At 40.4% G+C, this 14,754-nt stretch overlaps 2 protein-coding genes across 3 annotated transcripts in view; both read left to right on the top strand.

The window, feature by feature from the left end:
- Nucleotides 1-2,409: 2,409 nt before the first annotated feature.
- LOC139134050 (inter-alpha-trypsin inhibitor heavy chain H3-like) overlaps nucleotides 2,410-14,754 on the top strand; it is a 43,814-nt gene continuing 31,469 nt past the window's right edge. The window contains exon 1 of one of the 2 annotated variants that reach the window (XM_070700915.1): nucleotides 2,410-2,806. In XM_070700915.1, coding sequence (XP_070557016.1) covers nucleotides 2,693-2,806 — 114 coding nt within the window. In that variant the 5' untranslated portion in view covers nucleotides 2,410-2,692. Of the gene's footprint in view, nucleotides 2,807-2,879; nucleotides 2,982-14,754 lie in introns of those variants that run through there. The other variant, XM_070700916.1, reaches the window with a different exon arrangement.
- Nucleotides 3,243-14,751, top strand: LOC139134054 (uncharacterized). The gene is made up of 4 exons (XM_070700921.1): nucleotides 3,243-4,865; nucleotides 8,276-8,470; nucleotides 8,658-8,906; nucleotides 14,372-14,751. The coding sequence occupies exons 1-4, from the start codon at nucleotides 4,848-4,850 to the stop codon at nucleotides 14,411-14,413; spliced, it is 504 nt and encodes a 167-aa protein (XP_070557022.1). The 5' UTR covers nucleotides 3,243-4,847; the 3' UTR covers nucleotides 14,414-14,751.

Below are 14,754 nucleotides of genomic sequence, written 5' to 3'. Positions count from 1 at the left end.
TTAAAAAGTGTGATTGGCTGATGGACGCGCCTATGGTGTTGTCTTTGTTACGAGCAGTGTAATTGGTTTGATTAGTATGAAGGTCATCTCAGGTCATTTTTAACGATGGTGTCAAAAAGAAATGTGGCGTCGGCCACTGGCACCTTGCCGATGAAATATTTTTTCCGGAAGAAAGCCCGTTCGAAAGGTATACTTGATTCCAACAACATATTTAGTTTATGTATGAAAAACTTCAATTTCGCTGAATTTGCGAGAAAAAAAGAGCCGAAAAGATGTGATTTTGATCGACGATCGCGATTCGAAGTTCCTGAGACTGCAGCTTGTTTTCCGCCGCCGCGCTGGCTGCCAACGTCACGGTCACTACGAGTATGATCTTCTCAACAAATCAAGTTATTCTCAGAGCAATACCGATGCATTTTCTAGATTTAGAAAAAAACGAGCTAGAACTAATTTTTTTAGAAGCAACTTTTTATTTGAATGGGTATTTTTTTTCATTGATTATTTTTACGTACTAGAATCCACGGTCACAGGCATGTATGTTGCCGACCGTTGCCAACCGGCGCATCATCGTCACGTGGCGTGACAATACATCGTGGATTCCGGCATGGGTTCAATTTCACTGCGCCTCTCCATGTTGGGTTGCCCGATAGTGTATTTCGATGGACCCTCTGAATAATTTTTTTCACGGACTCGTGGAGCAAATTTGAAAAGAAAATAGAGTTGTTTCCTTCCGACGCCATGCTGCATATCTGCTTCGATCAAATTTGGGGACAGCGATGATCGTGCGCGGTTTGCATTTAATTTGTTGCAACATTTCTGTCAATCACTAACTTTGTGTCATAAGTTTCAGAAACTATCGCTCGCCTGAAAATTAGCGACATAGTAAGTTCATAGGCACAGCTGACATGGTAACGTGCCTCTGACTCGACGATGCCAATTTTTCAGACTACACTCAGAGAATCCGAAACTTTCCACACAAAATGAGTGATTGACAGAAATGTTGCAACAAATTTAATGTCAAGCGGGCACTCATCTCGTCTTGTTGTCGCCGAAGCTCAGTCGCGGAGAGTGCTTTCGCAAACAGTTTACTATTATCGTTTGCGTGTAGAAAACTCATAACAATAAAAAATGCGTAGAGACTCAAGCCAAAGCGTAATATTATTCCGCATTGGATTGAGTCTCTACGCATTTTTTCATTGTTATGAGTTTTCTATATATGCATTTTTTTTTCGTATTAAAATGCGAACACTGTTACAGTGAATTATCTTACCGATGTTGTTCTTAAAAAAAGCGAATGTGTTTTAATTAGAATAGAATGACTTTGATGGTTTTGGGGAAACTTCTATGTGGTAATGAAGAATGGGAAATGAGCAATGAAATGGGCAGACAGCGGGTGATTTAAGATTAAATGTTACATCTTCACTGCAAATAAAACCATAAGTGTGTCATAAATAATACAAACAAAACAAAATCATGTTTGTTTGTTTTGTTGTATGTGAGCCACGTCTAAGACACACAACAAAATTACTGTTTCAGTCTCAGCTAAATGTCACCTCAGATGCCACAAGAGAACACCATTTCCACTCCAAAATTTCATTTTTCGCCTCCCGCTCTCCCCCCCCCCCCCCTCGTTCGCTACGCTCACTCACCGCTCGGTCGCTTCGCTCCCTCGCAGTCCACCCGTCTACTTTCTTAAATTACCCGGCTACTTTTTAAAGTAAGGATAACACTATATATATATATATATATATATATATATATATATATATATATATATATATATATATATATATATATATACACACACACACACACACAATTTATATCCACCTTTTGTTTTACCGTTGTCGCGTGGAGGGGGGGGGTCACCCTGTTTTCGAAATTTGGAATAGGGGGGTCAGTCACTTTTTGATGTCGGCAAAAAATAATCCACCGCCCCCAGGCCGAAGAAACTGACCAGTCCCTTACGCTGTCTCCACTCACTAGAAGCGACAGCAAGAGAATACCGTTTGATTTCGACGTCGCCGTACTCTACATCTGATTTAATCATATTGCATTTTTTCAAGTACCCTCTAAGATTCTACAATTTCCAAGTCCCCTTTCCACGTATCCATCTTTTTTTGCTAGTTTCCCGCCTCCTATCTAGCTTTCATTTGTGAACAACCTTCCACACTATTTGAATGGTAACATGTACACTAAGTATGGCTGATGGAGTTTGGGTTCTTTCAGCCGATTTCACCGTCAGACATGCTCTCATTTACCTCTACATGCATGACGGGATAAATCTGAAACAGAGATCTGACTTTTGGTGACTGAACATCAACCATAGACAATAGAAGCGAAACCCGGTGTTATTGCTAGCGCTGGGAAAGTTGTCACCAGGTCAATTTGGCCAATAGAGGGCGTCTATCTTGACATCTTGAACACCCTGACCAAGTTTACGGTGTCTACCTCACATCACAGATAGACACCACCTAGACTGTTCGGGGACACGACACTACGTCACTACCCAAGATCGTACGCGCCACAGGAGCCTTTCTCTGACTTTCTGGCTGAAATCAGACTGCAAAGGAGAGCAGACTCCCCTCAAATTATCTGCGTCGTTGCGACATTGTGGATTAAAACTCCAGTACTTCAGAATAGTTCAGTCGCGATACTGAGTGTACAATTGAGTGCCTTCCTTGTTGCAGAGATGATTTCCAGCAGTGCCATTGGTATCCGCCTGGCTCTTGTCATATGGATAGTTTCCTTGCTAGCATTTGAAGTATCATCACAGGCCATGGTTGCCGTACACTCACAACAAAAGGTGTGAAACTCTCGTTTATTATCACTTTGAAAAGTGTCCTATGTCCTCAGTTTCTATAAATAGCCATAACGGCATACGTTGGTATGATTTTCATATCTGCATGTTTCTCGAAAACGACAAGTCTGTATACAAAACTGTGTCATCAACGCAACCAGCGAGGTAAACAGTGTTTGGGGTATTTCATCGACGAGGAAAAAAAGCCATAAAGCCAAAATGAACCAACGTTTTATATGAGCACTCTACACAAAAAAACAAACGTGTAAACAAATGGCAGCAAGCTTACAGCGTCTGCGCACATGAAACTATTGAAAGCAAAAATATGGGGCTGACTTGCAGCAGTTTCGAAGGTGGTAGCTGGTTGGCCGATTCAAATTATATAATTTGCATATGTGCAAAATTACCTAGAAGCATAATGCATTGACGGTTGTGGGCTCTGTTCAATGTTGTCAATTAAACCACAGTAGTAAGAAATTGGAATAAGCTAAGTGTTCTTAACTATTTGTGCGTCTATTTTTTTTTAATGTAAATTTGGTATGCTTGTTCTACACTTGTTTTTTTTTTTTTTTTTTTTTTTGAGGGATTATGTCGTTCACGACAGCTTGTTCATGCTTTAAACTTGCGTTCTTTTTCTGTTGATCATAGCTAGGCTTTTTCTGTGTTGAGCACTGTTGATTGTGTTGATCAGTGTTGATCACAGGCTTTTCTGTGTTGAGCACTGTTGATCATAGCTAGGCCTTTTCTTTGTTGAGCAGTGTTGATCATAAGCTAGGCCTTTTCTGTGTTGAGCAGTGTTGATCATGTTGATCAGTGTTGATCACAGGCTTTTCTGTGTTGAGCACTGTTGATCGTGTTGATCACAGGCTTTTCTGTGTTGAGCACTGTTGATCGTATTGATCACAGGCTTTTCTGTGTTGAGCACTGTTGATCACAATTAGGCTTTTTCTGTGTTGAGCAGTGTTGATCATGTTGATCAGTGTTGATCACAGGCTTTTCTGTGTTGAGCAGTGTTGATCATGTTGATCACAGGCTTTTCTGTGTTGAGCACTGTTGATCGTATTGATCACAGGCTTTTCTGTGTTGAGCACTGTTGATCACAGCCTTTTCTGTGTTGAGCAGTGTTGATCATGTTGATCAGTGTTGATCACAGGCTTTTCTGTGTTGAGCAGTGTTGATCATGTTGATCAGTGTTGATCACAGGCTTTTCTGTGTTGAGCACTGTTGATCATGTTGATCAGTGTTGATCACAGGCTTTTCTGTGTTGAGCACTGTTGATCACAATTAGGCTTTTTCTGTGTTGAGCAGTGTTGATCATGTTGATCAGTGTTGATCACAGGCTTTTCTGTGTTGAGCAGTGTTGATCACAGCTAGGCTTTTTCTGTGTTGATCATGTTGATCAGTGTTGATCACAGGCTTTTCTGTGTTGAGCAGTGTTGATCGTGTTGATCACAGGCTTTTCTGTGTTGAGCACTGTTGATCACAGCTAGGCTTTTTCTGTGTTGAGCAGTGTTGATCATGTTGATCAGTGTTGATCACAGGCTTTTCTGTGTTGAGCACTGTTGATCACAGTTAGGCTTATTCTGTGTTGAGCACTGTTGATCATAGCTAGGCTTTTTCTGTGTTGAGCAGTGTTGATCATGTTGATCAGTGTAGATCACAGGCTTTTCTGTGTTGAGCACTGTTGATCACAGCTAGGTTTTCAGGGCTTTTTCTGCTGTTTTGAGCACTGGAACTTTAGCATTAATTTTTCCCTGGCATATTGTCCTAATCTTCTAGAATATATTTTAAATCACCCCATTAAGCCACATTACCTGCATTTACATTCATTTGTCTACTACTGGCGACGGATTCGTTGAATAAAGTTTTGGTATCTTCGCGGGATTTTGAAATCGGCCGCCATTTCCAGGGGCTCTTCACGTGATTAAGAACGCAATGAATGCACTGTCACACAGCGATATTTTAAACGAGAATGGGAACTTGGCGTGTGACTTACAAATGGGCCGAGTGAACTTCTGAACTTCTCGTGAACTCATATCACCATACAATGGACTCGACGGAAGACGTAAGTAATACATATGTATATATTTTTTTCAAAACAAGTGCACGTGTCTGGCAAATTCAACATGTTCATGTTCGAATGCAGACTTTTCTCACTCATCAGGTATTTACTTTGACCGTCATTTCTATCGAGAAAACACATCCAGCAACTTTTAGCGATTTAGAAACCTTTGTAGGACGCCTGAAATAATATGCCGATCACAATTGCTGTGGCCTGAATCCAGGATTTGAGTTGTAAGAATCGCACAACACTCGCAGAATTGTGATTTTTCGATAAACGGCTATGATTTCTCGACGACATATGTGCAAAGTTTTCCGCTGCCGCCTGTGTTTGTAAGCTTATGCGTTGTTGCTTACGGCAAAGTAGTTACGTTGCAGTCGAGTCTACATGAACGTGAATACTTTCCCCGATACTTTCACATCAGCGATATCCAGCATTGTATTATTCGGGGCTACGACGAAAGGACGGATCTGTCTTATTGCAAAAACAAAAATCGCTTGCAGTGCAGTGCAAGCCTCACTTTACAGCCGTAGATTTTGGGCGCGACGTTACTCCATGGCCGGGCTGTCTGATGAGTGATGACCGGCTGCGGCCGGAAGTTCATGTTGACCACACGGGCTGATCTGTTTTCCTCAGACTATATAATCATAGCCTATCCATCTTGCTTATTTTCGAACCGATGACCGTAGAGGATAAAAGAATTTACATTCACGCTAAACAAACTGGATTTACGATGATCAAACTTGCATTTTTACCTTCACGGATTGAGTTGACCCTCAAAGAGTCAAAGCATTTTATCGTGGGTTTATAGTGCGTATCCCATGAGCGTTTTTCTCTGATCTCGGGTGCAGCGTAGCCCAACATGGAAAACGTAAACACGATTTCTATTATTTGAATATGACGTTATTTTTTGATAGAATTTTAACAAAGATACTTAGGAAAGAGGGAGAATCTGCAAGACAACGCTAGTTTGTTTGGACTGTAAAAGCTACAATGCAGAACCAGCAGTGAGCCACTACAGCTGTATATGCAGCGCACACAAAAAATGTTTGTGGCAGCAATATGGTCTTTGGCTAGCCCGACTGACAGATAACAAGTCATCGTTGATGACACAGTCCCCGCTTGTACATTTTGTTATAATCTTTGGTGTCTAGGTAGCTGTGGTCTAGGTAGCTGTGGAATGACATTGATGCAACGGGTGCATCAGGCCTGTGACTTGCATAATAAAGTAATCAGAGGAACATTCAATAATTACTCATCTCTGCCAGTAATGACCACTGAAGGAACTTTTGATTACATCACACATAACGATGCCCTCACTGCCTCTAGTGTCATGACGGCACATACTATAAACATGGTTTGGTGGAATTTCGAAATGGTATGGGATAGAGTATGTTGTTGTAATCAGCCATTTTGGATCATATAATGAAACAAATTAATGTGCACAAGAATGCAGCCATTGTATTTTATCTTCGTATCACGTTTGAACAAAATCAGTCCATTGAGGGACAGTGACCTATGTTTATGTTTCAAAGACATAAAAAAAATCACACCAAAATTGAAATCAAATGGCTGTCTATTGACCATATGGATCATAGCACAAAATTAGTAGACATGCATATGTATGCCATAGTACTTTATCTTTGTACCAAGTCTCAACAACATTGGTTAAGGAATATTTGCATATGATTAAACCTCAAAGACATGAAAAAATCCAAAAATGACCATCTGGCAGCGATATTGGAAAAAAATGACAATCTGGCAGACATATTGGAACATGTCACAAAGTAAATTGGCATGTATATGTATGCCATAGTGCTTGATCTTTGTGCCAAGTTTGGACAAAATAGTGTAATGACCTTTGAATTACGCTTCAAAGACATGCAAATTCCAACAAAATGGCAGTTCTGCAGCCATATTGGATCCTATTGCAAGGTTAATTGATACATGCATATGTATGCCATAGTGCTTTGCCTTTGTGCCAAGTTTGAACAAAATCGGTTCAAGGATGTTTGAGTTATAGTTCAAAGAAATGAAAAAATCGCAAAAAAATGACAACTGTCGGCCATATTGGATCATATCACGAAGTAAATTAATGTTCATATGAAGGGCATAATGTTTTGCTTTTGTGCCAAATTTGAACAGAATCAGTTCAAGGATGTCTGAGTTATGGTCCAAAGACATGAAAAATCACAACAAAATGGCCGCCTCACGCCCATATTAGATCATATCGCAATATAATTCGACATGCATATGTAGGCCATAGTGTTATGCCTTTGTGCCAAGTTTGAGCTGAATCGGTTCAAGGATGTTTGAGTTATGGTTCAAAGACACAAAAAATCGCAAACAAAATGGCCGCCTCACGCCCATATTGGATCATATCGCAATATAATTCAAATGCATATGTAGGCCATAGTGTTATGCCTTTGTGCCAAGTTTAAACAGAATCTGTTCAAGGATGTCTGAGTTATGGTCCAAAGACATGAAAAATCGCAACAAAATGGCCACCTCGCGCCCATATTGGATCGTATCGCAAAATAATTTGAAATGGATATGAAAGCCATAGTGTTATGCCTTTGTGCGAAGTTTGAACAGAATCTGCTGAAGGATGTCTGAGTTATGGTCCAAAGACATGAAAAATCGCAACAAAATGGCCGCCTCGCGCCCATATTGGATCGTATCACAAAATAAATCGACGTGCATCTGTAGGTCATAGTGCTATGCCTTTGTGCCAAGTTTGAACAAAATTGGTTCAGTAGTGTCTGAGAAACTGTTGATGATGACGACGGACGGACGGACGGACCCAATCTATAAGTCCCCGCCGGACTTCGTCCGCGGGGACTAAAAAAATACTTTAGAAAATAGGAGTGCAGTCAATACAAGATGTGAATAAACTATAACACAAAGAGAGATAAACAATCATGCATAACTATAAACTTACATAAATAAGAGACCCTAGAAATAAAGGCCTATGCATAATAAAAAATAAAACGGAGTAAATCAGCCTTGGGAAGTTGATTAAAAATAAAATGAACAGCAATGAAATCATGAAAGTGAAGAGCAAACTATATGGACGCTGAAAATGGCATAGCAGAGTAATTGAAAGAAAGGAGTATGCAAGTTGATTCTAATGTAACGCTTTGAAATGCTCCGGCATACATATCATTTAGTGTTCAGATTTATTTTGCTTGTTTTTTTCACTGTGTATGTGTACATGTGTTTCTACATATTTCATTGTCTTGTTTTTGTACCCATTTTTCAGCCAAAGGTCCCTACGAATACAAATTTCATAATCTGACTGCTAGACCTTTCATAGTCTTCATAATGATTTGCTCTTGGGAGATGGATTGTATCTTTAGCATGGAATGTCTGTTTCATTGGTTTTGACATGTTTGCTCAACATTTTCACATAGACATCACCGCCACCTTCATCCGATGACAGCCAAGAGCACATCGATGTTTCAAGCACAGTTAGAGGCAGGGGCAGAGGCAGGGGTCGTGCAAGAGGAAGAGGTAGAGGAAGGGGCAGACACACTACCACAGAAGCCAGACCAACATCAAGTAATGAGGCCTTACTCAATATAGAACAGAGGAAGGTAACGTTACGGGTAAGCCATTTATCACATATGTGTGTGAATATTGCCTTTTTCTTTATCTTCAGACCCAAAGGGTCCACATTAGTGCTGGTACAGCTATTTTACTATCATGGTGTGTGCTCTTATGCTCAGTCACAATGATGTCTTTATAAACTTGGTGCACAGACATGCATGTAAAAAATTTGTCATTTTCTTTCAGGCCATGATAGAACAAATGAACGACACAGAAAAAAATGACCAACTGCTAAAGATTATTGAGAACCAACCAAGTCTTGTGTTTAACTTGGCAGTACCGCAACCACAACAACCTGGAGTGGGCGGATACCATCCGTCAGAATCATCTTCCAAACCAGATTGGTGTGTTTGCACATTTTGTAGGGAAATGCCCACACAACCAGAGAGAAAGTGCTGTGATAGACCTCATGAATTCTGTATGTCACAATCACCGGTGAGTAGTTAACTTGTAAGCTTTGAAACTGTGCTACTCATGCTTCTGAAAACTGAAAGCAATCCAGCAAGTTAGTCCTGATTCACTGACTTTGGGATTATTATAAGCATCAACATGCAGTACAGGTAGCTGCACTGACTCTGTACTCAGTGAAGTCATCGTATTATTTAAGACAATGCACAAAATCTGCAAGAATCATCAGTCTGTAATTTGATAATAATTTTGATAACAATTAACTTCCATGTGTCATGTTCACTCAAAGTTCCACAAAAGTTCCACATTAAAAGTCACCAAATCATGACCAGATATGAACTGAAAATGCTCACGTGTTTCATTATATATTGCATTTATGTGCAAGTTTGAACCTTTGCTACATGCTTTGCTACATTTAAAGTGTTATGATCAACACAATGAATTTCACCACAGATCAATTCTAAAGGTCATTAAGTATTCAAATATGTAATTAGCTGAAATAAAAATAACTAATTTCTTTGAGTACTGTCATTGTATCACAATATAGCATGTGTAATTACCTTTGGTCAAGTCCTTCAAGCTCTATATGCCAAACCGTGAAAGCTTGTTAGCTATTTATGCAAATTATGAATTAGCTGACATGAAAATGCAAAATGACTTTCAATACTGTTATAACCTGGTATAATGATCAATGTACACAGCATGTTTCGCCAAATTTTATCAAGTAAATGCCAGTATATATCCCTAATTTGGAAGGTTCATTAAATATGCATATTGGGAATTGGCTGAAAAAAATGTCAAATGACTTTCAATAATCTTGTATCATAGTATCTTTAATGTACATAGCAAGTTTTGCCAACTTTGGTCAAGTCAAAACAGATAAATATCGCTAATAAATGCGGGATATCGGACCGCAGGCGGGCGAAGATTGCATTATAAGCGCGCCAACCCAAACTCACTGCATGGACATCACATTTACGAAATCGAAGTCCAAAGTCAACTACGTCATTGTTAGAATAAGAGAGGTTTTCCATCACACGGGAGCATACCACCACAAATTTTGCACAGATGGCGTTGCACTGGCATTGAAAAAGGGTGCATGGGAGCATGGGAACGCGGGCAGTTTCCCTCGCTATGGGTAGGAAATGCATTGAGCAAGACACACTTCCGGGTTCGCAAAAAAACGAGGATCCCATTTACGGGGCGCTCAAATATAACTATTTGCTGTGATACATAGCAAGGCGTATATGTTTGTGACACAGTCGTTTGGAGAGCTATTCAGCGCTGGGACTATTCGCCCCATAGACGATGTGCAGAAGCGAGAAATACCCCAAGTCTGGAAATGAAATGGCTATTTCGTATAGGGATTGTGCCACCATGTCATCTTCGACGTTCGATTTTACCGTGAAAAGTAGCAAGTTCATCTATCATGTAACCGTCGACCGTTCCCTAGCATTCTCAAAATTCATACCTGGTACTTGATTTGCTTCACAAACGCTCGTTTCGTGTGATTTTCGGCCGAATTCGACGGACACGTCGCTAAAACATAAGTGTGAGCAACATTCCGGTCACCTCACAGTGGAAGTTGGGCACCTCCACTTTACTGACGTTAGCGCCGCGTACCCATGAGGGGTGACTGGAAGGTTGTTCATGCCTTATGTTTTGGCGACGTGTCTTCTGAACTCGGCCGAAAATCACACGAAAATTCATACCTGATACTTCATCTGCTTACAAAATGCTCATTTCCTGTGATTTTCGGCTGAGTTCGAGATAAACCTGGCCAAAACATAAGCGTGAGCAACATTCCAGTCATCCCTCATGGGTAGGCGGCGCCAACGTCAGTAAAGTGGAGGGACCCAAGAGGTGACCGGAATGTTGCTCACCCCCAGGTTTTGGCGAGGTGTCCGTCGAATTCGGCCGAAAATTACACGAAACGAGCTTTTTGAATCAGATAAAGTATCAGGTATGAAATTTTAGAATGATAGGGAGCGATCGACGGTTGCATGATAGATGAACTTGTTAATTTTCACAGTGAAATCGGACACGGAATGTGACATGGCGTGGTTTTTATAGCCATTCTGTTTCCAGACTTGGGGTATTTCTCGCTTCTGCACACTCGTCTATGGGGCGAATAGTCCCAGCGCTGAATAGCTCTCCAAACGACTGTGGTTTGTGATGCTGAGAATAACATCAGTAAATAAATGACTGGTTTTAAAAGTTGACGTTTTTTGCGATGAAACAGACTTCTGAAGGTAGCTCGCTTGGGGAACACGTCATCCCGGCCGCTGTCCGCTTTGACCCCAGTAATTCACACTGGTTTTGGTCGGCCCCCAGCATGGATGTAAAAATTTTTTTTACCATGGCCCCAGGTACCCAAGTCACTTCGACCCCGTCACACTTTTGCCTACACACTACGGGTTTTTTGGCAGCCAATTTGTTTCACGCGTAGTCGTCCTAATGAATTATTCATGAGCCCACTACGGCAGCGACACGCTGTCTCATGGACGTTGACGCCCGTCAGAAATATATAACGCTATTGCCGCCGTTTCAAGCTAGCATTGTCCTAAAGATTCTCTAAATATACAGTATACATATACATGAAAACGTATATGTAAGTATTTTACTTACATATAAATAAATTACGAAAATTCTGCCAAAATTATGCTGACACAGACAAGCGGTTATGTCCGAATCGCGTACAGCACCACTGCTAATTAAGCCCTGAAACCAATTCGTACAAGAAAAGTAAGGCGTAATTTTAAAATCGAAAACGATACGATTTTTGTTACGATGAACATCCGAACGACTGTGTCTTTTCTTTCATTTCGTGCGAAAAATGAAAAAATTGAACCGGCGAGTTTTAGGTATTGCAAGTGTGGATGAATGATACGAAAAATTCCCATAGTAAACAATGGTTTTTGCGCCGTCGTCGGTACCTTGTGGATCGCTGGCTTCATTTTTTTAGTGTTTCATTCATAAATACAAAAATTCACACCTTAGACCTTGAGATGACATACTACAATCGTATTGTTTTCAATTTTTAAATATATGCTTAAATTCTTGTGATTTTACACTTGAACCGCCGTCTGTAGTTCGACAAAAAACACATTGCCCGCGCCTCATAGGAAAACAATGGCGTCTACTATCTGCAAATTCATGGCCGCTATCGTGCCGATCACTTGCTTCAATATATTTATTTCATCAGCTACGAATGTAAAAATCTAAATCCGTAATCTTTAGATGTCGTTCTACAATCGTATCATTTTCGATGTTTAAATATTGGCTCAAATTATTGTATTTTTACATTTTTACCGCCTTCAATTTTCGGCAACACACATACTCGCGCCCCATAGAAAACAATGGGCGCTGATGATCTACCAGCTTCGCCGCTATCGTGCCGATCGCTTGTTTCAAATATTTATTTCACCCGCTTTGAATGTAAAAATCTAAATCTATAATCTTGAGATACTGTACTACAAGGGTGTTATTTTCGATGTTTGGATATTCCGTTAGTTTCGTGTAAATTTACATTTTACTCTCGTGATTTGGCGACGTACGCGTATACGTTACTCCCTCCCTCCCGCACCCAGTATTATCGGCTGTAAATTCTTCGCCGCTACCGTGCCGATCGCTTGCCTCAAGATACTTATTTCTTCAGCTATGAATGTAAAAATCTAAATCTATAATCTTAAGATACTGTCCTACAAGGGTATTATTTTCGATGTTTTGCTGTTGCGTTGGTTTTATTTAAATTTACATTTTACTGTCGTGATTCGGCGACGTAATTTATTACTCCCAAGCCCATACAAAATATTTACCGGCTGTGATTATTCACCGGTCCCGAATCAATCGCTCGCTTGGAGATTATTATTCCTTCAGCTATTGACTTTAAAAAAATACACAAATAATCTTGATGTTGTGCACTTCAATTGTATGGTTTAAGATTTTTGAAGTTTTGCTTTAATTTTTTAAAGTTTACATTGTTACAGACGCAAGTAATTCAGCGCCTTACATGCAGAATACCCTATAGATAACAACGGCGTTTTCACCGGCTGCAATGCTTTACCGACCCCATTTACATCGCTCGCCTATTTATGCTTATTGCTGCCACTATGTAAATAAAAAATTACACATATTATCTGGAGATAATATGCTGCCATTGTGTGGTTTTCGATTTTTGAATGCATACATAATTTGTTCATTTTTTGCATTTGTATTGCTGGTGTTCGGCGACATCAACATGCGTTGCGCGATATTGTAAACATTGGCTGTATAATCAGTCTGCAGGTGTATTTCAATAATCCGACATATCTTTGGAAGTATATCCCATTGCCAACAGTAACACGTATTGTCGGGATTATCGTACGGAAAAAAGACTGCAAAAGTAAGACTTATGAATCTTCATCAGAATTGAACACATCATGATTGTACACGAGTATCAACCGTGAATGCACGTTGAGCTCGGCAGTTACACAAGCATGGTACGCTACATGCATAGCCCTACGAGTATGGCGACAGTGTCCGGCTTTGGCTACGCCGCCTACCGGAGGTGGGAGGCGGCGTAGCCAAAGCCGGACACTCTCGTCATACTCGTAGGGCTAGCTACATGCACTGCCGCGATGCCGATCGTATGCATTCCAAGGCCTATCCCGGAATTTGTTTCACAAACAACCTCAAAGGAGAGCAAACATACTTCTATGGACAATGACGAACACGTTTCTTGGCGAAGCAAAATCAAAACAGTGCAGAAGTACATGAAGTAGGTCATGGCCTTGGACTCTGTGCACGAACTGATTGGACACTTCAATACCTTTGACCCAAAGTTATTATTCATCAGCACTTCCATGCCATGAGGCTAGGTAGAGAACGTATGTACTCATTTCTGGCGATCGAGCAGCGAGGAAACAATCAATTACCAAGGATAAAGCTAATTTGCTAAACGATATTTTATCTTGAATAGTGAGTTGAATGAGTAATAAAATATCATATTTTTAATGTTCAATACGAGGTTGAAACACGGAGGGACCGTGGTTGAAACCAGAGCTATCCAGCTGTAGCCAACCTGGACAAGCACATTTCACAGCGCCCTCAAACAGTCGATTGTTTTCACTTGTCATACGCGGCGTAACAGAAAAATTAAAACTTTCATAACTTCATTAATATCCAAGCCACGCCCACCAAAACCTTTTCAGTTCTAGCCATTTGAATTCTGAAGATGTCTACCAAATTTGACTGAAATACGTTCAGCCGTTTTTGAGAAAATGGACCAACAGACAGACAGACAGACAGACAGACACACAGACACACAGACAGACAGACATCGCTGCGACATATGCTCACGTGTTCACACGTGAGAAAAATAACTAAACTCAAGTTACCACTGAGTTAACAATAGGATACATTGATCTAGACCAAACAGACGTAGGATCAATGGAATCAATTTTTTCCAAAACTCTAGATTACCTCTAACATTGTCTTTCTTTATCTTTTAGGATTTGAGAATCTTCTGCTTAAACGAAGGGTCCTGGCAATAGCTAGGGCTTACCGAAGGGATGTTTTGGCATTGAACGAGGATGCAGACCTGAATAAGTGTAACAGACATCCTGCGTATAGGCAGTTTATTCTGTGGCAGTATGGAAGATTGGGTGCTGGGGACAGAAGGGTCATTCCTAGTTGTTGTGTGTGGGCCATCCGTGATAAGTTCCCAGACAGATTTGGACAATACACAGGATTTAATCCTGGAGATTGGCCTAAGTTTAATCGGTTGTTACATTTGATGTTATTCTGTCAGTGATTATGTTGTACACTTAAACATGTTGACTTTTCCTTTGATGTTTCGTTATAAAATGAATAAATCTGTTGAAAACAATAATTT

Source organism: Ptychodera flava, chromosome 5 (genome assembly GCF_041260155.1).
Source record: "Ptychodera flava strain L36383 chromosome 5, AS_Pfla_20210202, whole genome shotgun sequence".
Lineage (NCBI taxonomy): Eukaryota > Metazoa > Hemichordata > Enteropneusta > Ptychoderidae > Ptychodera > Ptychodera flava.
Note: the sequence above shows the minus strand (reverse complement) of the source record. Positions and strands in the feature narration are given on the sequence as shown.

Bases quoted from the DNA above. Each gene is read 5' to 3' on its own strand.
- LOC139134054 (XM_070700921.1), top strand. The intron at 8,471-8,657 runs GTAAGCCATTTA...ATTTTCTTTCAG, and splicing joins AGAGGAAGGTAACGTTACGG to GCCATGATAGAACAAATGAA. The intron at 8,907-14,371 runs GTGAGTAGTTAA...TTTATCTTTTAG, and splicing joins TCTGTATGTCACAATCACCG to GATTTGAGAATCTTCTGCTT.